Consider the following 24,332-nt stretch of genomic DNA (forward strand, 5'->3'; position numbering starts at 1 on the left):
TATATAAATTATTTTAGTTTCGGATTTTGCAAAATGTCTGTTTTTTGTTTTACAAACATACCTGGAACTCGTATTTTTAAGAATAGTTTGTTTTATATATATAAAGAGAGACTAGTATAGATCTATTTCAAGCTACTTAGCTCTCATCAGCTAGCCGTACCCTTACTTTGATTTAAACTTGGGCTGCCTGCATGTTAGGCAGTTGTATTAACCTCTGAGCCACAAGTTCTTCTCCCTTCATCATCTTGAGCCAGGGGAGAGAGTAAGTGTTTTTCTATGGAGGCACCTGGTCTACCCCAGCATGTGGAAGGGAGTGAAATATAAATTTGGTATAAAATGGTTTGTCATGAATGCGACTGCTTGAGGGCTCAAGCCCTCATACACACACACACACACACACACACACACACACACGCACACGCACACACACTTCTAAATGTGCCACAAAAGAAAAGACATTCTTTCTTTCATTTTTCCACACAGAGCTTTGTGTTTTTGTGATATTCTTGACAGAATATAATGAACATCGTCTCAAGGAGCATGCTGGCACCAAAAACATTGGGACAAGCCCGTCAAAAATTGTTTTTTCAAATTGCCATTTTTAGAAGTAGAAAAATTCTTAAATCCTGTACATAAGGATCAATTGTGTGAACTACATTAAATTAGTGTGATTTAATTTTTACCAGATTTATCTACAAGAAGTGTTGGTTTTGTCCTGCTCCACACTCTGTAAGATACTTAGACTCAGGTATATTTGTGGGTGGGTGTATTGGAGAGAGACTGGCAGAGACAGGGGGAGGAGTCAAGCAAGGCATTAGTTTAGAGTCTCTGCGTAGTCACAAGTAGATGAAGTTTAACTCTTCTTGAAAGCCATTGATCCTTATTTAGTTTTATCCAGGTTCAAACTATTAATCTGAGAAGATTCCTCTGCATAGGCTTTAGCAATAAATCAGTAATGTTGAGCCTTTGTGTGTAGATCTGGTTTTTTGCCCCTGAGTCTGTGTTTGTCTAGGTGTATCTTTGGCATGCACTGTCCAGAGCTGCCTTATGAGAGAGATGAGTGTTTTTTAAATACAATTTTAAATAAATATAAAAATAAATATGTAAAACTGAGGTAAGTTCTTTGACCTCTTTTATTCAGATTTCATCGTTAAAATGATGAAAGATTAAAAAAAATATTAAAAGGCATGTTTCATCTATTCTCATATTAGAATTTTGTTCTAAAGCATGGTTTTTCAAATGTTTTCAGACCAAGGAATCTGTTAAGGGTTTTTTTTAAAAAAAATCCCAGAACTTCTGATCTGGTAGTAAAGTTTTAATGATTATTAACTGGCTTTGGGTGCATTCTGTTTTGTAGTGGTGGTGGTAGTTTTTAATTTATTTTGCCCGTAGTTTTTTTCACGGAATCTCATCACGTTCTCTTAGGATTCCATGGAGTAAATTTGAAACCTCTTACTGTGAAGGGGAGAAGGATTTTCAGTCTTTGGACTCTGTATTGTTTGGTGTGATTTACCGTTGAGTTCTGGCATGCTTTGATGCAAACTCCTCCTTGCTAGATTTTCACATCAGTGTTACGTTTGCAAACTATACTGTACACGATGAGCTTCAGAGTTCCTTACTTTCTGGACAATGCAGTGCCCCCCAGCGAGAGCCTGAAGATCTTAATTTAAGACAGACTGAGAGTAGCTCCTGCCAACAGCTATAAATTAGCATTTTCACATCCCCGGTAAAACTTTTTCCAGCTGCCCCAATGGCAGATATTGCTGTGGTTACAATTCCAATTCCAATCTAAGCACTCCACACTGTTGTTTTTCCAAGCATTGAAAGGAGCAAGCATAGTCCCAGGAATGATGATCACTAGTCAAGATGGAGGAAATATGTCAGAGTGTGCACAGGTCTATCACATGTATCAACCCAGGAGCAAGTACAGCCAACAATCAATTAGTGTATCAATTAGTGGGTTTTACAGTATCTACAATAGGAATATAGGAATACTATACATACACATGCTACGAGCAGTATTTCAACAAACAGCAATTACAGCAGGGAAGAAAACAGTGGTGCAATTCAATTTTTTTCACTACCGGTGCTGTGGGCGTGGCTTGGTGGGCGTGGTATGGTTTGGTGGGCGTGGCAAGGGAAGGATACTGCAAAATCTCCATTCCCACCCCACTCCTGGGGGAAAGATACTGCAAAATCCCCATTTCCTCCCCACTCCTGGGAGAAGGATATTGCAAAATCTCCACTCCTACCCCACTCTGGGGCCAGCCAGTTATTGGTTCTCCGAACTACTCAAAATTTCCGCTACCGGTTCTCCAGAACCTATCAGAACCTGCTGGATTTCACCCCTGGAAGAAACTCAACAAGCAAAAAACACTCTAGCAGGGCCTCCTCTTATTAGACAGGCTCTTAAAGGGATAACAGCCAAAGAACCTGCTGACTCCTTCCCATCATCGCATCAGCTGGTCAGCTCTTAAATTATCACCTTGACAGAATAATCTCCTGTGACCAAGCCTTATGACACCAACCATATGTCCTAATTAGGTGGCATTAAAACCTTGAGCAAAGGAACTTCAGAAGAGGAGATATGGCAAGTGTACCAAGGACTATATTCTTATACTCTGACAAAAGCTTGGTGGGCTGGAAAAAGCCTGATGATCACAAGGACATAGAAGATTCCAACTTTTTGCTACCATCTATTGGTCATATGAATTTTTGCAATTCATCAACACTGGCAAGCAATTTTCCTTCCTGCTTCTGGTCATGGTGGAGAATTGAAGTATATGCCCTTGATGTGCATTATTTTGATTCCCATCCAGTGTTTAAATCAGGCCTGTTCAACTTGAGGCCCACGGGCCAGATAAGATCCTGGACAGCTAGTAATTTGACCCCACACAATCGTAAACATTTAATATTATTATGTGATTTATGTACATTAGCTATGTTATATATTTTATATGTGACCTTAGACCAGGAGTGTCAAACTGGATTTCTTCGAGGGCTGGATCAGCATTGTAGTTCTCCTCCATGGGCCAGCTGGGGGGGAGGAGGAGACAGGACGGACGCCTCCACCTCCCGCAGCACTTTGCCGGCCAAAAAGAGGTGCCCCTGTGCCCTGTTTTGGCCTGCAAAGTGTTGAAGGAGGCCATCCAGGCCAAAAAAGGGCTGTGCGGGGGCTGTGCAAGGGCTGCACGTACCCCCCCACTCCCCATTTTGGCTGCCAGAGGCACCATGGGCCAGTCCTTTGGTATTTCCAGGCCGGCCTCACAGGCCAGATTTAAGCACCCCTAGGGCCCCCAACAATCTGGGTCATTTTACCGACCTCGGAAGGATGGAAGGCTGAGTCAACTTTGAGCCCGTCAGGATCAAACTTCTGGCAGAATTAGCCTGCAATACTGCATTCTAACCACTAGGCCGCCACAGGGCAGTAGTTAGAATGGTGATCACATGACTCTGAAACGCTGCAACCATCATAAATACCATGCTGATTGCCAAGTGCTCAAATTGCGACCATTTGATCTTGGGAATGCTACCACCGTTGTAAGTGCAACGACCGGTTGCCTGTCACTTTTTCAGCCCCTTTTAACTTCAAACAGTACACGGTCATTTTGTGTAAGATGGCAGTAAGCCTCAACAAACCTAATCCATGGGCTGTGTTAATTTTGTGTGATTCCCAAAGGCACAGAATATTTTGCATTCCCTGACCATGAGCTCTGCAGTAAAAGGAGAAAATAAAAATTTGAACATTTTAAACCAGTTCGCATTCCCGCTTTGAGTGCCTCTTCAGTGCAACAGATTAAATGCCAATGTTTTTCCCAGCGTGATTATGAAATGTTACACTTCTCTGTCGTTCAATTTATAAGCCAACACTGCAAACATGCTTGGATTCACAAGGCTTTTATACACACATCATATCGACTTTTGCACTGTAAAGGAAGCCTGTGCAAAAACAAATGTCTAAACGATTCCAGCTAGCAATTTTAACTAGGAAAAGCATTGATAAGGAATGAAGATTACCTGGAAATCGTTGTCGAAATGAATGCAGGATGTGGACCACCAAGGAAAAACTCTGCCAGAGTTGCTCCCAAAGGGATCAGCTCTGCAAAAGAGAAACCACATTTTACTGTGAAGGATGGGGTGAAAAGTTTTAATGAGCCTGGAATCCATCTACCGTGTTTCCCCGAAAATAAGACCGGGTCTTATATTAATTTTTGCTCCAAAAGACGCATTAGGGTTTATTTTCTGGTTAGATCTTATTTGGAGGGGAAATATTTATTTTTTATTTTTTTATTAGTCCAATTTATATGCTGCCTTTCTCCATAGACTCAGGGCGGCTTACAATGCATTATAGCAATAGCCTGCATATTTTTTTGTATATACCTGCTTATTAGGGCTTTCGGCCCCCCAAGTGGTGTTGTTCTATACAGAGTTGGCTTATTGCCCCCACAATCTGGGTCCTCAATTTACCTACCTTGAAAGGATGGAAGGCTGAGTCAACATTGATCCTGGTGAGATTCAAACTTGCACTAATTGCAGGCAGCTGGCAGCTAAGTGCTAGCACTTAATAGCACTTTAGTCCGCTGCACCACCGAGGCTCTTGATGCTCTTTGAGCTGGGTGGCCCTCTTGCAGACGTTCCGTCACCCAATGAAGCAACATCATCACTGCAACTAGAGCTACTGAATATAAATAGGGAGTAAGCCACACTCCACTAGCACTGATGATGTTACCTCGCTGGGTATGCTACTAAATGCATCCATCTGGCTGACAATCTTAACTGGGGCTTATTTTGGGGGTAGGGCTTATATTACAAGCATCCTGAAAAATCATGCTAGGACTTACTTTCTGGTTGGGTCTTATTTTTGGGGAAACAGAGTATCTTTCCTTCCTTCCTTCCTTCCTTCCTTCCTTCCTTCCATCCATCCATCCATCCATCCATCCATCCATCCATTATCTCCCCCTCCCTTCCTTGATTCTCTGTCTCTCATCTTCCTTCCTTCCTTCCTTTCTCCCTCCCTCCCTCCTTCCTTCCTACCCTATCTCCCTCATTCTCTTCCTTCTTTCTTTTCCTTTTCCTTCCTCTCCTGTATCTCTTCTTTTCTTTCTTTCTCTTTTTCTCTCTCTCTCTCTTTCTTTCTTTCTCTTTACAGACAAAAAGAACACTCTCCAAAGTGCATAACACCACAGAATTGAATCAGACAGAAACAGCAGAAAAGATGTTTTAATCACGTTGAGGGATGCGAGTAGGGAGGTGGTTACAGGAGTAAAAATGTTTTACAACATGGGAGGTTAAATTAAAAAGGTCTGCCTGTTAACTAGGTCCCCCTAACTTCCCATTCCGAGTGAGAACACAGAGCTGGAATGTTCTTACCAGACAATCGGAAAGAAGCATTTTATCCAACCCTCTCATAAAAGTTATTGTGTACAAAAATAAAACCTTAACGAGCCTGAAATATTTTGGAACAAACTGTTTTGCAATAATGAAACAAATATTGAATTGTTAGCCAAAACCTCACATGAAAATCTTTTCTGGGGGGAAAAGCATACCTCTTTGAAGAAAAGGACACCTTGCTAACCATTAAGCATGAACATCGTTTTTATGATGGATTGAAGCAGTGGCCAAAAAAAGACCTAGAGTGTGGGTGCAAGGAAAAATGGATTCAACTAAATAACAACATATCTTAAAAGCTAATGTCTTAGTCCGGGATGAAATTGAAGCTAATCAGTGGTGAAGTATTTACAGAAACAAAGATGAACATTTTGGAGAGTGTATTGTTGAAAGCCTTTTGGGAAGATCTGAAACATATAGGGCAATGATGGCTAACCTTTTGCAGACCGAGTGCCCACAGCATGGATGTGCATGCCCGAACCCCTCAAAATGCAATGCACGCGCAGCCCTCTGCATGCGCCCCCTGCATGTGTGCGAGGAGTCCCACGCATGCACCACACACCCACACGTGTCCTGCCCCCAGTGCATGCATGTGTGGGCCTCCTGCATGTGCCCCACCCCCACGCATGAACGGCAGAGACCCAATGACTAGCTGGCCGGCGGGAGTGCTCGCACATATGTGGCCGAGGTGAACTGGGCGACGGCTCGCGTGCCCACAGAGAGGGTGCTGCGTACCACCTGGGCATTCGTGCCACAGGTTCACCATCATGAATGTAGGGCATGCAGGAAGGTTTCAGAATATTTCTGAGCTAGAAGAGTTCTGCAGAGATAAGTGAGAAAAAAAATTGAAAAACGAGAACTGAAAGATTCTTTGCTAGCTACAAAAAAACATTTGGAAACTATTCGTCCTATCTAGGAGGCATTGACTGGAAGGGTATACTCATTTCTGCGCTTCCTATGATCACTGCACAGAAATGTACACGCATAAAAATGTTGCATACATACCAGAGGTGAAATCCAGTAGGTTCCGACAGGTTCTGGAGAACCGGTAGCGGAAATTTTGAGCAGTTCGGAGAACCGGCAAATAGCACCTCTGGCTGGCCCCAGAGTGGGGTGGGAATGGAGGTTTTGCAATATCCTTCCCCCAGGAGTGGGGAGGGAATGGAGATTTTGCAATATCCTTCCCCTGGAGTGGGGTGGGAATGGAGATTTTGCAGTATCCTTCTTCTGTCACGCCCACCAAGCCACGCCCACAGAACCGGTAGTAAAAAAAAATTGGATTTTACTACTGATACATACGTTTGTGTGTGTACACATATATATGCATATTTCCCCCCTCATTCCATCGTGTCTGATTCTCAGAGACTTCCTGGATGAGTTCCTGCAGATTTCTTGACGTGTTTTTCAGAAGTTGCTTGCCATTGCCTGCTTCCTAGGGCTGAGAAAAAGTGACTGGCCCAAGGTCAGCTAATTGGCTTTGTGCCTAAGGCGGGACTCTAACCTGATGCCTTACCCACTGCACCAAACTGGCTCCCATTATATATGCATTGACATTTCCAAAAAGATATCTTTTAACTGTATACCAAGGGAAGGCTTGCAAATTCTTTTGACTTAGAGATTCACTAAAGCAATATAATTTGACCAGAGTGTACTTGAATATAAGTCCTCTTGGGTTTCCAGAGGAAATACCCAATATAAATCCAAAAATTACAAATAAATAACGTTCAGAACAAACATTTTGAGCCCACAATCTTGTGAGCATGAAATTGTTGTCTAATTTGAAAAAGGTTATTTTTGAAGTTATTGAAAATATTCCAGTGCTGTTTTGCTTATGCCAGATACGTTTCTTCTAGCAAGTTTAGGACAACTGTTGTGGACTTAATACGAGGGTTTTTTTGAACCTCAAATAGAAAATTTTAAACTTGAAATTATCCACATTCAAAGCTCATGCACACCATTGATGAATAAATACTCAAGGTTTTCTGCATAGATGTATGAAACTGTCAACTATGTGTCATATTCCAATATTTTAATGTCAGTTTCTTATATTATTTTTAAAAAGAACTTTACAAATATTTATGACATCTGCAAAACACTCCATTTTTGTCTTAATCTTACTTCGATTTTTTTTGTCAATTTACTTTAACCTTGTCTGTTTGACCAACAGTGTCCTCAAAGTTTCTGTTCCAAGTCTTCCCAGAGGTTCTAGGACAGTGATGGCTAACCTTTTCTGGACCGAGTGCCCAAAGCATATGCATGTGCACGCCAATGTGCATGCACACTCCCGAACTCCCAAAATGCGTGTGTGGCCCCCGCACATGTGTCCTGCCTCACGCATGTGTCTTGCCCATGCGTATGCGCCCTGCGCATGTGTGCAAGGGCTCCTCATAGGCCCCAGCCCCACGTATGCGCGCATGGCCCACCTAGACCCCACACACGCACGTAGCCCCCATACACGCCCCACACATGTGCACGCGCCCTGCCCCCCACCTGCCACCACGCCCCCCTGCATGCCCCCCGCCACTCATTCATGCACAGCAGAGACCCGATGACCAGCTGGCCAGCGGGGGCACATGCGCATGCGCAGCAGAGCTGAACTGGGGTGACAGCTCACATGCCCACAGAGAGGGCACTGCGTACCATCACGGTTCTCGGAGATGAAACAGGACTTTAGGTCTTATTCACATGTTCCACTTGCTAATAGCTCTCCTGTTCTGCTTTATTACATGGAACTATATTTCCATTGCTCATTTAATTTTGATATTAAGTTTAAAACTAACCAAGCCGGACATTTTTTTTTGCGACTAGAACTGCTGCTTCTTTAACTAATCTAATTAAACACATTGGACAAACCCAACCAGTGGTTTATGTGGGAGATAACTCATAGTACCCAATTGTCATCTGTAGATTACATCAGTGACATTATATGCACCAATCAATCACATATTAGTGTTCTGCCACTTAACACTTGTGGAAGGGAGAAGGAGAGGATAATAAAATTTCATTACTAACTTCAGATGGACTCGTACAAACTAATTGGAGGGATCCCTCTGTCTGATTAATAATCGCCATCTGTAATCACTCCACAAACTTATTCAAGTAGGACTCCATTAAATGTATTGCAAATTTCACTCAGGAGAAGAATTAATTAAAGTCTGCTTGGAGAGATAGAATGAATTCTATAATAATAATAATCAAGTAGATGAACGCGCCTCTGATACTGGATGTTTAAACTAACTTCAAAATAATTTAATGAACACGATAATGGTGAGGTATGGTCCACTGTATTAAGTTAGAGGAACAATTAAAACGGACCCATTGAAACCAAGTTTGTTGAAAGGGAAACAAATTCCATTTGTGGGTTTATTCTGAGTAGGGATCCAGTCCTTTCCTTGCTGGAGTGTAATTACTTATAGAGATGTCAATGTGTTTTGGGATTGTGCAATCACAAATTCTATTGACATTTTTTTTCTTTCAACAGCCTTATAAGACTGTAGTCAGATCCCAGTTATGTTAAATGAAAGACTTCTATTACCTTTGGTTACTCCCAGAGAGACTAATTTACTTCAAATTTGCTCAGCAGTCCATCAGGTCTTTAACTAAGCAAAGATGAAGCCAGATCAAATCAAGATCCCAGTGGTATAACGTTTGATGCTAACTGAAATTACAGTAGACAATTCGTCTTCATTTGTTCCAGCTCAATATATATGAGGTCAAATCTCCTTCAGTTGAGTTTGAGTCTTCATCAAACATCAAGATGCACCGATGCAGTTTTCTTGCAATGTTGTTGATGTCCAGTTTAGGAATAATTTTATCAACTTCCCAGTCTTATCTCGCCAATGTCTCTCATCTAAGGATTAAATAAGCCCTATTCACCAAAATTCCCCCTGTCCAGATAAGGATAACCATTTCATAAGATCTAGTGACCAACAATTAAGCTCAGGGTGAATACAAATCCATTAAAATATGTGTTGCTTAATATATTTTCAGCCAGACTATTTTTTTAAAACAATTTTTTTTATTTTTTAAGACAAACAAACATTTAGTACATCATTCATTTCTTCCATGTGACATTTCGGTGTTATCATCAAAAGTTTCTTCTCTTCTCTACCTCTTCTGGCTTCAATCTCACCAAATCCATTACAAAGATTTTCCACTAATATAATATTCCAATTACAACCAATTTTTTTTCAATCTCTTTTAAAAACTTATTTGTATCTCTTTTCTAACAATAGTAAAATTTATTCCATATCTTAAAATATTCTGTATCTTCTCTTTCCTTTATCATCATAGTTAATCTATTCATTTCTGCACAATCTAAAAATTTTTTAATTATTTCTCCCTCCGAAGATATATTCTCTGCTTTCCACTGTTGTGCATAAACAATCCTTGCTGCTGTTATTACATGTATAATCAAATACATATTTTCTTTACTAGTTTTCTCTGGTAAGATACCCAATAGGAATAGCTCTGATTTTAAATCTATACATTGTTGTATCATTTCCTCCATCCATAACTTAATTTTATTCCAATAGTTTTTCGCTTTAGGACATGTCCACCACATGTGGTAATATGAACCTGGTAACTGGTAACATTTCCAACATTTAGCTGATTTATCCAGCCAGACTAATATGATAAAGCTATTCTAATACATTAAGTTTGTAGAAATCAATATGTACATCACACAACATATAAGGTTATAAATATAAGGTTATAAATTAGGAAAACCAGTATATAAATGATTAAAGGCAGAGATGGGTTCCACATAATTTTACCCCAGTTCGCCACACACCGAAAATGTGAGTGTGGCATGCACGCAGCTTAGAAAACGTGGCTAAATAAGATGGCAGGTCACTGCTACCAGTTCACCTGAACTGGTCTGAACCGGCTGATTAAAGGAATAGCAATGAAATAATAATCAAATAAAGCCATAATAAAAAAAAACCCTTAATAGCTAACCTTATTAATTTCTTGTAGAACATAATTCTAAAATATGAACCATCACTGAAAAAAGCTTTGGACATTTATAAGGGATGGACAAATTATTCATTCATTATTCATTTATTCATTATATTGATTGCATTAAAATATGTTGCACTTTCTACTTTAAAAGCATTCAAAATGGCTTAGACCTTATCTTCCATGCACAATTTTATTTAAATCTGTACAAGAGTTCCTATTTAAATGCATATTCTATAAATGCATGTTGCTTCACATAGATTAAAAGTATTTCATGCTACTTTTTAAGAATGTTTCAAATACACTTTGGTAATATGAATTTGGTAATTCTTTGGATTGCTTTAAAATTAACTGGATTACAAAATTCAGAGAAAAATAATATGCAAAGAAGTAGCCCTATTTAGACCAAATATTAGACCCACAAATTTGGATCGGAGCTTGAATACTTTACAATCCTGCTTTCCAAAAGATTAATAGATTATTTAACAAAGTGAAGTCTCTAAATGGCGTTAGTGGCCAGTACCTTTAATGAAGGGGGACACAGTGGCTCAGTGGCTAAGCTGAGCTTGTTGATCGAAAGGTCGACAGCTCAGCAGTTCGAATCCCTAGTGCCACGTAATAGGGTGAGCTCCCGTTACCTGGTGGAAAAGTAACAGCGTTCCGTGCGCCTTTTGTGTTTAGTCATGCCGGCCACATGACCATGGAGACGTCTTCAGACAGCGCTGACTCTTCAGCTTTGAAACGGAGATGAGCACCGCCCCCTAGAGTCAGGAACAACTAGCACGTTTGTGCAAGGGGAACCTTTACCTTTACCTTTTACCTTTAATGTATCTACTATCTGATATATAGATATGTATATATATCAAGACTATAAAGAACAATAGTAAGTAGTGAAAATAGAAACAGAAAATAAAAGGAAAGGAAAATAAAATAAAACTATAAAAAAGCAGCTTCTGATCTTCTTGACAGTGGTTATAAATTCATTTATATTTTGCCCTCATTCTCTGAAGCTACCTCATCATTTCCTTTCTTCCACAAACTACCATTTCTAATCTTAAAACCCATAAATCTCAAGTTCACGTTTCCCTTTTTCTCAGCAAAACTTCTATAAAGATTGCATTGGGGGCCACTATCAATTGCCCTTATTTATTACGCCAATCTCTATTTATTGGGCCTGTAAATCCTCACTGCAAGGCAAAATGAGGAAGGAGAGGAGGAGGAGATGATCAGCTTTGCATATCAAAAGTGGCATTCTGGGTGAATTGCTCTTTGATATCAAAATAGCAGGAAAATTAACACATTACTTTTTTCTCATCCAAAATCCATCACATATTCCTTCCATTTTGAAGCAGGAGACATACCATCCTTACAGTGGTCTGATTAACTCAGGATGGTAAATTCCCAGGAAGGAAAGAAAACCCTAGCCATCGCTCCAGTAGTGGGTTTCAAATCCCAGGGCTACTGGTTCGAGTGAGCGTGTGGCTCTTCTGCGCATGCGCAGAGCGTTTTTTATGACATCTGGGCAGGTGAACAGAGCCTCCCACCGCCGCTGCTGCTACCGGTTCACCCGAACTGGAGTGAACCGGGAGCAACACACCACTGCATCACTCCCATTCATTGTGGGAACCTCACATTTTACATCAGTACCTCATCATTGCTTCATTAGGTAGACAGTCAAAAAAATACCTAGGACTGTATGGCGAGCCTATGGCACACGTCCCACAGGTGGCACGCAGCGCCCTCTCTGTGGACACACAAGCCGCTGCCCCAGTTCAGCATCACCGCGCATGCGTGTGCACCTCCCGCCATCCAGCTGATCGTCGGGTCTCTGCCATGCATGCACAGGGGAGGGGCGTAGGGGGGCGTGGGTGCATGCAGGGGCAGGGTGCACAGAGGCATAGGGAGTGCATGCACATGCATGGGGCGGGCACGTGCGGGGACCACCCGCTCATGTGAGGGGAGTGGGGAGCATGCACGGGGGCAGGACGCATGTGCACGGCCCACATGCGCATTGCATTTTGGGGGTTCGCTTTGGGCACTCGGTCCAGAAAAGGTTAGCCATCACTGTTCTAGAGTCTCCACATCTTTTTTACATCGTAGCGACCAAAACTGAATGCAGTACTTTGGATCGGTTGAGATATTAACTTGTGTTCCTACTTCCCCTTTGCTTTTTGAAAGGTTCCTCTCTTGCCAATGGAGGCCTGAATCTTCACACCACTGTGAAACGGAAACTGGAGAGTGAAAAGGGTTACGTCTTCGATAAGAGACTCAGGTACAGCGTGCGTCAGAATGAAAGCAACTGTCGGTTTAGAGACATTGTTGTACGCAAAGAAGATGGATTCACACACATCCTCCTGTCCAGTCAGACCTCAGATAACAATGCACTGACTCCAGAGGTACGCAGGTGAACATCCAATCAAAGAGAACAGTGGGACGCGATCAATAGCCATAAAAGCATCCCTCTGTTTATCATTTATCCCATAATGAAATAACTCCCTTGAATTCCATTTCTGATTTTAATTTTTGAAGGGGAGACCAGAATTGGGGGGGGGGGACCTGCAGGTTTGAAGTACATGTACAACTTTGTCAATGTTTACTTATATTATTTTCCTGTCATAGTACGTTGAGTTGGATTCAGCTCAGGGGTGGGTTCTAAATTTTTTTACTACCGGTTCTGTGGGCATGGCTTATTTTGTGGGTCTGGCTTGGAGGTCATGTGACTAGGTGGGCATGGCTAGCTGGTCAGAGTCATTTCTGGAAGGTCCTCGCACTTATGACCAGTCCTCGTACTTACGACCCGACTCATTTGCTTGCTTTTAACACTGATCAGCTGTAGGACGGCCCTTTGAAGCCCCGCTATAGATTGGGGGTGGGACCAAATAAAAGGTAAGAATTACGTGGGGGGGGAGGGCGGGGGGAGAGAACCGGTTCGGTGATGTCATATAATCACCGCTACCGGCTCGGCCGAACCGGGAGGAACCCACCACTGATTCAGCTCCAGGTATCAAAGGTTTCCTATAACTTGGATCGGTTTTTGGTGGGTTTTTTTTTTTTTGAGCTTTCGTTCTTTGTCAAGGGTGCAATCAATCTGAAGGACATAAATATTTGAGAGATTAGCTGGAAGGCAGAGAAAAAAGTTCCCTCTTTGGACAATTACAAATTAGACTGAACACTGGTTCAAAGCATGGGTGTCTGTGGGGATATTATGCAATTAATAATCCTTCTCCAAGAGAAGATCTAGAGGTAACTTGATAACTGTCTTCCAGTACTTGAGGAGCGTCATAGAGAAGAGGGGGGGGTGCAATGTATTCTCCAAAGCCTCTGAGGACAAGACAAGATGTAATCGGTAGAAACTTGTTAAACAGAGATGAAACCTAGAACTAAGGAGAATTTTCCTGAAAGTGAGAATAATTCATAACAATTATCTAATAACATTAATTAACAATAATTAATCACTGGAATAGCTTGTCTCCGAGAGTTGTGAGTGCACCAATGCTGGAGAACTAGACAGCCGTCTTGAGCAGGGGGTTAGACTTGAAGACCTCTGAGGTTCTTTCCAGTCTTATGATCCTAATACAAATTACATCATTTCCATGATGATGTGATATGCATGACATCCCTGTGGCTTCTGCAGGATGTTTCTGCTGGAAGAGAATAAATATAAATCAATATCTCAATCAACATAAATAATATGGAGGTACCGCTGCCATTCATCTTATGTAAAATAAGGCATTATAATATTCAATCTCATTGTACACATGTTGTGCATGGACAATAAAGGTTTTATTTGATGTGACAGTTCCTGTATATGCCTCTTTTGGCTATACAGGTAGTCCTCCACTTATAACAGTTCATTTAGTGACCATTCAGAGTTACAACGACACTGAAAAAAACTGACTTACAACCATTTCTCTCACTTATGACCGTTGCAGCATCCCCAAGATCACATGATCAAAATTCAGATGCTTGGCAACTGTCTCATATTTATGACGGTTGCAGTGTTCTGGGATCATGTGATCCTCTTTTGGCAAGAAAGAGCAATGGGGAATCCAGATTCACTTAACAACCGGGTTACTAATGTAACAACTGCAATGATTCACTTAATAACTGTGGCAAGAAAGGTCGTATAGTGGGGCAAAATTCAGTTAACAAATGATTCACTTAGCAACGGAAATTTTGGAATTAATTGCGGTCGTAAGTCAAGGACCATCTGTATTTGCAGGCATAAAGGATACGGTGCGTGAAATGGCATGGCGGTCATGTTGTTGGCAAGCTTCATGTATTGCTTCTCGGATTATCAGAGGGGACCAGAATCTGAAGTGTTTTCAGAGGCATTTTTGTAAAAGGGTATTCCTAGCGGCAAAGCAGCTGTGCCTATAGAAACAAAAAGATTTCCAAACACCCTCATCAGATTTACACCTTTGAAATGAAAGTTCTTCATTTTTATTTTTATTTTTTAATTTGATTTATATGCCGCCCTTCTCCGGAGACTCAGGGCGGCTTACAATGTGCTAAGCAATAGCCTTCATACTTTTGTATATTTATACAAAGTCAGCTTATTGCCCCCACAAACTGGGTCCTCAATTTACCTACCTTAGAAAGGATCGAAGGCTGAGTCAACCTTGAGCTTGGCAAGATTTGAACTTACTAATTGCAGACAGCTGGAGTTAAATTACAATGCATTAGTCTGCTGAGCTGTCCACTATGACAACGGCCCCCAACATTTTGGGCACCCGGAACTGGTTCCACCCGGAACTGTTTTTCCGCGGACTGGAGCGGCTGTGGTTTCTCATGCTGCCTGCATCCCGCAGACGGGGCTTCGCTTGTTTGCGTGGCCTAGTTTCTGGCATGCCGTGGCCCAATGGACCAGGGGTTGGGGATCCCTGGGCTAAGGCAGATTGCTGAAAACCACTTTCCAACCTTTGATACTGAGCTTGTCGATCAGAAAGTTCGGCAGTTCAGCGGTTCGAACCCCTAGTGCTGCGTAATGGAGTGAGCTCCCGTTACTTGTCCCAGCTTCTGCCAACCTAGCAGTTCGAAAGCAGGTAAAAAAATGTAAGTAGAAAAACAGGAACCACCTTTGGTGGGAAGGTAACAGCGCTCCGTGCGCCTTCAGTGTTGAGTCATGCCACATGACCACGGAGATGTCTTTGGATAGCGCTGGCTCTTCGGTTTAGAAACGGAGATGAGCAGCGCCCTCTAGAGCCGGAAATGACAAGCACACATGTGCAGGGGAACCTTTACTTTTACCTTACTGAGCAAAAATCAAAGCACCTTTGTGTCCTTCCCTTTGCCACCTCCTCCTCCTCCTCTGGGTCGCTATACGTTTGTTTCCTTTGATGTTAGGAAGCATGTCAAAAGCGGATATGAAATATAGATTTGAAAAATGTTAGAGAAACCGGCTGGTAGGAAGCAAAAATGCTGTTATCCCAAGTCAGATTTGAAGCAACAAAAAAAAAAAAAACCAGGGTAAATATTCCATGATTCGTGTAAAAAGAACTGGACTGTTGTTTGTTTCTCTACAGATTATGAAGGAAGTCCGAAGAGCCCTTTGCAATGCATCCGCTGATGATAGCAAGCTCCTGCTGCTCAGTGCCGTAGGCAGTGTGTTTTGTAGCGGCTTGGACTATTCCTACCTAATTGGAAGGTTATCCAGCGACCGAAGAAAAGAAAGCACCCGGATCGCTGAGGCTATAAGGTGAATTTTGGGTTTTGGAATCCTCCAGACAGAAAAAAAATTCATCCTCAGCCTACGACAGAGGATATGGTTTTATTTATTTTAACGTTTGAATTGGGTTGGCTAGGTCAAATGAAAGAGGTGTTTGATATTTACATTTTCTTGATGTGGTGTATATTTTGCTCAGCATGCGTAGCTGGGTTGATGCAAACTTCTTAAATATTCTTCCTCCTATCTGTAAATTCTTTAGCTGCCACATTGAGGGCTTGTACCCAGCTGAAGGCAGAAGAAATCGTATAGTAAGAAATTTGAGAGATGTTATCTTTATCCAATTATCAATAAGAATAGAAGAATGGAATGGAATGGAATGGAATGGAATAGAATAGAATAGAATAGAATAGAATAGAATAGAATAGAATAGAATAGAATAGAATAGAATAGAATAGAATAGAATAGAATAGAATAGAATAGAATAGAGGAATTGGAAGGGACCTTGGAGGTCTTCTAGTCCAACCCCCTGCTTAGGCAGGAAACCCTACACCACTTCAGACAAATGGTTATCCACCAAGACAGATTAGACCATATATGATATGTAATGAACAAGGAGATATTCAACCTGGAAATAAGGAGACATTTTCTGACAGTAAGAACAATCAGCCCATGGAACAGAAGTTGCCTTCGGAAGTTGTGGATAGTTCATCACTGGAAGCTTTCAACAAGAGACTGGACTGCCATCTGTCAGAAATGGTGTAGGGTCTCCTGCTTGGGCGGGGGTGTGTATGTGTTGGACTAGATGACCTACAAGGTCCCCTCCAACTCTGTTAATCTGTTAACATCTTCTTAAATACTTCCAGTGTTGGAGCATTCACAACTTCTGGAGATAAGTTGTTCCACGGATTAATTGTTCTGTCAGGAAATTTCTCCTTAGTTCTAAGTTGCTTCTCTCCTTGATGAGTTTCTACCCATTGCTTCTTGTCCTATCCTCAGGTGCTTTGGAGAATAGCTTGACTCCCTCTTCTTTGTGGCAACCCCTGAGATACTGGAACACTGCTGTCATGTCTTCCCTAGTCCTTCTTTTCATTAAACTAGGCATATGTAGTTCCTGCAACCATTCTTCATATGTTTTAGCCTCCAGTCCACTAATTATCTTTGTTGCTCTTCTCTGCACTCTTTCTAGAGTCTCCACATCTTTTTTTACATCTTGGCAACGAAAACTGAATGCCGTATTCCAAGTGTGGCCTTACCAAGGCCTTATAAAGTGGTATTAACACTTCAGGTGATCTTGATTCTATCCCTCTGTTTATGTAGCATAGAACTGTGTTGGCTTTTTTGGCAACTGCTGCACACTGCTGGTTCATATTTAAATGGTTGTCCACGAGGACTCCAAAACATTGTGATCTAAACAAATTATGATTTTGCCCATGGCAATATGAGCTAAGATGGTGCTATCATCGTCTTCATAAAAATAGATGATAGCAAAGCAACCAAATAGAATAACAAGAGATCTATACTTCTCCTGTACTTATCCCTTATATTTAGTAGGTTACTTAATATTGCATAATTACTTATAGGTTGCTCGTTGCAATGTGTGCCAGCCCAAATATATCTATACAGCCACTCCGGAAGGCTTGCTTCTTCCATATTCCATTCTGAAATTCATGTTATGGAATACTTCTAGAACTTGTGGGTACTCCATCACTGGAGGTTTTCGAAAAGAGACTGGAGAGCCATTTGTCTGGAATGGCACAAGGTAATGATGGCTAGCCTTTTTGCCATTGTGTGCCAGGAGTGGGGGGGGGATCACGCATGCATGTGACCACACCCATAATTCTATGCGCCCACGCATGCGCACACAACCCACCCACCCCCGCCATCCCCACTCTTGGCACATGATGACCTGGAAGGCCTGTTTTTTGCTGTCCCCAGGCTCCAGAGCCTTTCTAGGAGTCTGGGGACAGCGAAAACGGTCCAGGGGGTTGGGGAAGGCCATTCCTTCCCCACCACCCCCTGAGGCTCTCTGGAGGCAGGTAACATCCTTTTTCCCTAGTTCTGGTGGGCCTAGAAGGCCCGAAAATTAGCTGGTATGTACCGGAGCTGAGGTTGCGTGCCCACCGATATGTGCCACCTGTGACACGCATGCCATAAGTTCGCCATCACGGGCATAGGGTCTTCTGCTTGAGCAGGGGGTTGGACTGGAAGACCTCTAAGGTCCCTTCCAACCTTAATATTCTGTTTTATGTTAGGTAGCCTAACATGTCTAGAGCATACTACCCTGTAAGATTTGGAACTGCAATCCCGTCTTGTTCTCTTGAGCTCTGCACATTTTTTAATTTAAACCTTGGCTTTTTGTTGGAACAGATATAATTCATTGCTTGTCTGTGCCAAACATTTAATATTTTACTTTCATGAATACTGAAGTCCCTTGAAAAAGGAAGTTTAGTGTTGGTAGAATATTCATATTGACAGCTGGGATTCTCCTTAACTAAAACAGATTTAACTTTTTCTATCTAGAAGTGTCTCTTGATATAGTTTTCCAATTTGATGAATAATTTATTCCTTTAAAAAGTCTTCTTCGTCAAAAACAAATTAGCAGAACTGTTGGCATGTTGTTTTTCATCCTGTCAAATTCCATACCAAAGTTTGAGGGTTTTTTTTCCTTGATTAGTTCAATAGACCAAATTCTATACTCCAACCAACAATATTAAAGATTCTCTGGGTTGAGTAATTTTGAGCATAATATCATCAGAAAATAATTACAGCTTATGTTCTTCTGTAGTGGATTTTGATTCCTTACATTCTACATTCTTGATGGATTCAAGTTGGCAGAAGTTGTAGTTCTAATCAGGAATGAAAATGATATGAATGAAAGAATGAAGCTACAGGATCTCCTGCTTCAGCAGGGGTTGGTCTAGAAGACCTCCAAGGTCCCTTCCAACTTTGTGATTTTATATTCTAAGAAAAAGAAAGGGGAGAACACGGTCTTATCCCTTTCCGTATATTGTGCATTGCTCCAAGGTGAGGCCATTCACTATGGACTTTTTGTCCTTTATAAATATACTGTATTGATGTCAAAAAATTAGAGCTGTAACCCATTTTCTTCAGAGCTGCAAACATGAAAGATCATTCCAAAATTGTCAAAGGCTTTTTCAGCATAAAGGAAAATCAAAGCATTTTTTTTTGTTCTTTTGATTTGTCTTATCAATAACATTTATGATATGCCTGATATTATTTCTCTTTGCAAGTACTGCCATAAAAAGTTTGCAGTCCACATTCAATAAGGAGATGGGTCTGCAAAATTCAGATAGGTTGAATACTTCTTTATTTTTTAAAAAACAGGATTTTTTTTTTTAAAAAAGAAGTGCTTCTTTCCATGCCAAAGGAAATTCTTCATGTATCTGAATTTCATTCATTGCCTTGATTACAGGTTTGGTCAGAATGTCTTGGAAAGTTTTATAGTAAATTGTAGAGATACCATCAGGTGCTCTAGATTCATTCAAATTCAATTGTTTTACTGTTTATTCAATTTCATTTCCTGTTGCAGATAGATAAAAACTATTTTGTGTTGATCTGTAATTTTTTTAAGTGGTGTATCACTTAAATATTTCTTTTTTTTATTAATCAAATTGGCTCTTCCTTTCTGGCAGATACTTTTAATTCTTCAGTTTCTCTTTAGAAAAACCTGTGTAGGCAAGGATTTACGGAGGTGAAACTGTGAGAAGTAGAGAAAAAGTAGAACTTTCTGACTGCAATTAAACCTTATTGATTAGTTGAAGGTTATCTGAATTCTCCTACTTCTGCTTTGGTTAGCCATCCTCAGATTTCCCCTGAATTATTGCCTTCCAAATGTAGTTCATTATATTTAGAAGGCAGTAAGTCAAAGAAAACTAAGAATTACTAAAATTCTAAGCCAACATAGCTTTGGGCTCCGAGACTTCTAATTCAATATATCTGGAGAACACCAATTTGCAGAAAACTAAAACAATCTTTCTCTTAACTCACTTTTTGAATTTTGTTAGCGTTTTTTCCATGGTTTGATTCCATCATGTTTCGGCTCTATTCACAGACTTCTTAAGGCAACGTTTGAAGATTTTTCTTCTTAGGGAAATGGCTTCATTTACATGCAAATAGACTCTCAAAGTTAAAATATTGCCTTCTTCTCATACATCTCATATTACGTTCGATGCCAATCTACATAATATGAAGGACAGGTTTTCAGATGCAAATTGTGGATTGTCCTATCCAATTTGGACTCATGCCAGACTTCCGCCAGTTGTAGCCATGTAATCATGGTTCATTTTTGTCAATTATGTTCATACCAAATAACAATATATTTTCATTTGAGAAGGCATAATACAGCGCTGCAGCTCAAGCGGTATATATTCAGAAGATTCCAGGTTTTAGGCTATAAGTATTTGAACCTGGAATCTTCCACGTGTCCTTCTGGGATAAGAAAAACTCTTGGACAGCAATCAACGTTGAACTCAACAGACCAATGACTTAACTAGGTATAAAGCAGCTTCATCTATTCCTGGAAGTTCTGTTTTAAGCTATGCCAAAAATTATCTCTAGTTGTAGACAATACAGAATAACAGAATTGTGGGGGCACTCGGAGGTCTTATTGTTAAAAAAACTGTAAAAGACATGTATGTAATAGTTCTTTTGCTAAGCAATAAGGGAAACTCGGTGCTCTAAAATATATTGAGCCAAAAGTTCCTAACAGCTGAAAAGCAGATAACAAGTGATTTCCAAACATGATTAGAAAAGGAAGTATACAAACTTAGTGTCCTTTCAAAGGCACCGACTATGGTTTCCACAAAATGGCTGTTCCCTCATCTCCCAGAGCTCTAAACCCACAGGAGACCATTGCCTTGCAATCTCCTCATGAGGAGCAATTGTGTGGAGCACTCGTGGGTGATCTCCAGTCTTCTCTTTGTCCAGAGAGGAATTACAAAAGAACGGTCTACTCTCTGGCACACATTTCTGCCACACTCCAGACAAATGGTTATCCAACATCTTTAAAACTTCCAGTGTTGGAGCATTCACAACTTCTGGAGGCAAGTTGCTCCAGTGATTAAATGTTCTGACTGTCAGGAAATTTCTCCTTAGTTCTAGGTTGCTTCTCTCCTTGATTAGTTTCCATCAATTGCTTCTTCTCCTGCCTTCAGGTGCTTTGGAGAATAGTTTGACTCCCTCTTGTTTGTGGCAAACCCTGAGATACTGGAACACTGCTATCATGTCTCCCCTAGTCCTTCTTTTCATTAAACTAAACATACCCAATTCCTGCAACCGTTCTTCATATGTTTTAGCCTCCAGTCCCCATCTTTGCTTCATCATTTTTGCTTTTGGATTAATATTTTGGTATAGGAAGGAACATATAAGGAGAGAGGGAGAGGAGAGGGAGAGAAAGAATTGTCTTAAAACTCAAAATATCAAGCAGTTAATATTTGGGGAGGGATAAGATTTACAGCTGAACCATTCTTGATGATGATGATGATACTATCCATTCAGTCATGTCCAGCTAGTAGCTATTTTGTTGGGCCAGGTCTCACCACATCTTCCAATCTTGCATTACTTTGAGTTTTTCTATGCTCTGGCTGGTGTCAACTTTGATGGTATCCACTCCCTGTGTTGTTTTTTTTAATGGCCCGGTTTCCTTTTAACACTAACACTTCCAAAGATAATTGCTTTCTCCAGTGAATTTCCTTGCATGACATGGCCAAAGTAAATGAGACAACCATTTCTGTAATGCATAAATATCAGTTGTTCATATTGCAAAGCCATCCAGAAGTTCCGTGTTTCCCCAAAAATAAGACCCTGTCTTATATTTTTTTGAACTCTGAAATAAGCACTTGGCCTTATTGCCATGCGCTCAAAAGCCCAATTGGGCTTATTATCAGGGCATGTCTTATTTTGGGGAAAACAGGGTGGGAAGGTAGGTAGGTAGGTAGTGATAGATAGATAGATAGATAGATAGATAGATAGATAGATAGATAGATAGATAGATAGATAGATAGGATAGATTAGATAGATACCTCGTTTCCCCGAAAATAAGACCCTGTCTTATATTTTTTTGAACCCTGAAAGAAGCGCTTGGCCTTATTACCATGCGCTCAAAAGCCCAATTGGGCTTATTATCGGGGGGGGAGTCTTATTTTAGGGAAAACAGAGTACATGGCAGTTTGAAAGACATCAACCACAGCTACAAAACCTCCATTAATCTTAAGACAAGATGGAACATTATGGTTTTGACGCCACAGCCACGTTCAGAAGTGTTAATGTTTCTGCTTACTATATACTGTGAGAAAAAAAAAAGTGGGATGAGAACCTTTGATTGGCTTTTGGAGAAATACGTAAAGAGTTTGACCGCGTGGAAGGGCCTGTCTGATGTAGTGACGAAAGTTCTCATGAAACAAATTAGTTCATTGTGACTTCCATCCATATCTTCCTATTCCAGGGATTTTGTGAAAGCCTTTATTCAGTTTAAGAAGCCCATTGTGGTTGCCATCAATGGCCCTGCTCTAGGCTTGGGAGCATCAATTTTACCACTCTGCGACATTGTGTGGGCAAGTGAAAAGGCCTGGTTCCAAACACCCTACGCAACCATTCGGCTCACTCCTGCAGGCTGTTCATCGTACACATTTCCACAGATATTGGGCGTGGCTCTGGTAAGATTTCCTTCTTTCAGATGGTTCTATGGCAGGGATGGAATTCAAATTTTTTTTTACTACTGGTTCTGTGGGCATGGCTTGGTGGGCGTGGTGTGGCTTGGCGGGCGTGGCTTGGGCATGGCAGGGGAAGGATACTGCAAAATCTCCATTCCCTTGTATAAGATATAAGGTAAAGAAGAATAAAGATATGTTTAGAATTGTTATGCAGATGTAAAAATGAGTGAAAGTGAATTTGAAACTAATTTTGGATAGATATAATGGATTTATATAGATGAAAATGTTAAATTTGAGGTAAAATTGGTTTTTTTCTTAAGTTTTGAATTTCTTTTTTATCTTCTTTTTTTTTCTTTTTTGTTTATTTATAAAAGATGTAATGGAAATTGTGAATTTAGCTTGTGAAAGGAATGTAAGCGTGGTAACCATCTATGACCGGATCAAGATTTTTGCTCTTGAAAGTTATGTTTTTATGTTTAAATTTGAAAAAATAAATAAAAAATATTTACAAAAAAAAAAAACTCCATTCCCATCCCACTCCAGGGGAAGAATGCCGGTTCTCCGAACTACTCAAAATTTCCACTACTGGTTCTCCAGAACCTGTCAGAACCTGCTAAATAGCACCCCTGTTCTATGGTCCCACTTCAGTTAAATAGCTTGACATACCCATGGTGCTGTCCTACATATGGTTTTCTATTCCAGATATTTCTTTCCTGACCTAATGGATGAATATTGGACCAAAAAAATGAACTTCTCGTCTCTTTGTAGCAGACATCTTCCAGTCACTTGGTTTCTTTCCCCTCCGGATTTCTGATTTGTATGTGCAAAGCAAATACTCAAGAGCTGCAAGTTGTCTGCTACTGAAAAGCAGCTGAATCAGTTGCTTGCAAACATAATGATTGAAATATGCCATCTTGAGCATATTTTCATGGTCAAGAGGCAATTTGCTATTTAAAGCTCCCATTTCTAAGTAGCTCTCCAGTCCAAATCAGGTTTAAAAAATCAAATAAGAATGGAAAAGAAAGATCTTTGGTTAACCCATCTACAATCCCCACTAGACCATAGACAAAAGAGATTTCAGAGTACTTCATCTGATTCATTTTTCCCAGTGTGGTGTGAGGACTTATTGTTCTATTTATCCTACTTTTGCATCTACCACTAAATAGATCCCAAATTTTGTGCCAATTTGTATGCGCTGTCACCTTGTGTTTCGTGGTTACTCTTCGTGGAGGAGGAGAATAAGTTGTCCTATTCTAATATGTTCAATCCTTGTAGGCCAATGAGATGCTGTTTTGTGGAAGGAAGCTGACAGCGCAAGAGGCCTGCAGCAGAGGTCTTGTCTCCCAAGTCTTTTGGCCCACCACATTTGGGCAGGAAGTGATGCTGAGAGTAAAAGAAATGGCGTCCTGCAGTGCAGTGGTAAGAAGAATATGAGATTTTATGAAAAACTTTGGAGAATTCGTGTCAGGGTTCCAAGTAACACCCTGTCAGAGTTTAAGGTAGCTTAACTAGTATTATGAGATAAACCCAGGAGCAAACCACAGCACACAGAGCCTTAAGATAAATAACAGTGATTTATATACAGCTAAATATTTACAGACTTATACGTAGTAAATACCATATCATACAGCTACACATGGAGAGCA

General features: G+C 40.7%; 1 protein-coding gene across 1 annotated transcript in view; it reads left to right on the forward strand.

The window, feature by feature from the left end:
- The window catches only part of CDYL2 (chromodomain Y like 2), a 77,933-nt gene that overhangs the window by 47,945 nt on the left and 5,656 nt on the right, over window positions 1–24,332 (forward strand). The window contains exons 3-6 of the mRNA XM_034425415.3: window positions 12,526–12,743; window positions 15,873–16,045; window positions 22,479–22,689; window positions 23,962–24,105. Of these exons, the coding sequence (XP_034281306.1) occupies window positions 12,526–12,743; window positions 15,873–16,045; window positions 22,479–22,689; window positions 23,962–24,105 (746 nt within the window). The remainder of the gene's footprint in view (window positions 1–12,525; window positions 12,744–15,872; window positions 16,046–22,478; window positions 22,690–23,961; window positions 24,106–24,332) is intronic.

This window comes from Pantherophis guttatus, chromosome 11, assembly GCF_059756535.1.
Source record: "Pantherophis guttatus breed Tessera chromosome 11, ASM5975653v1, whole genome shotgun sequence".
NCBI classification, from domain to species: domain Eukaryota; kingdom Metazoa; phylum Chordata; class Lepidosauria; order Squamata; family Colubridae; genus Pantherophis; species Pantherophis guttatus.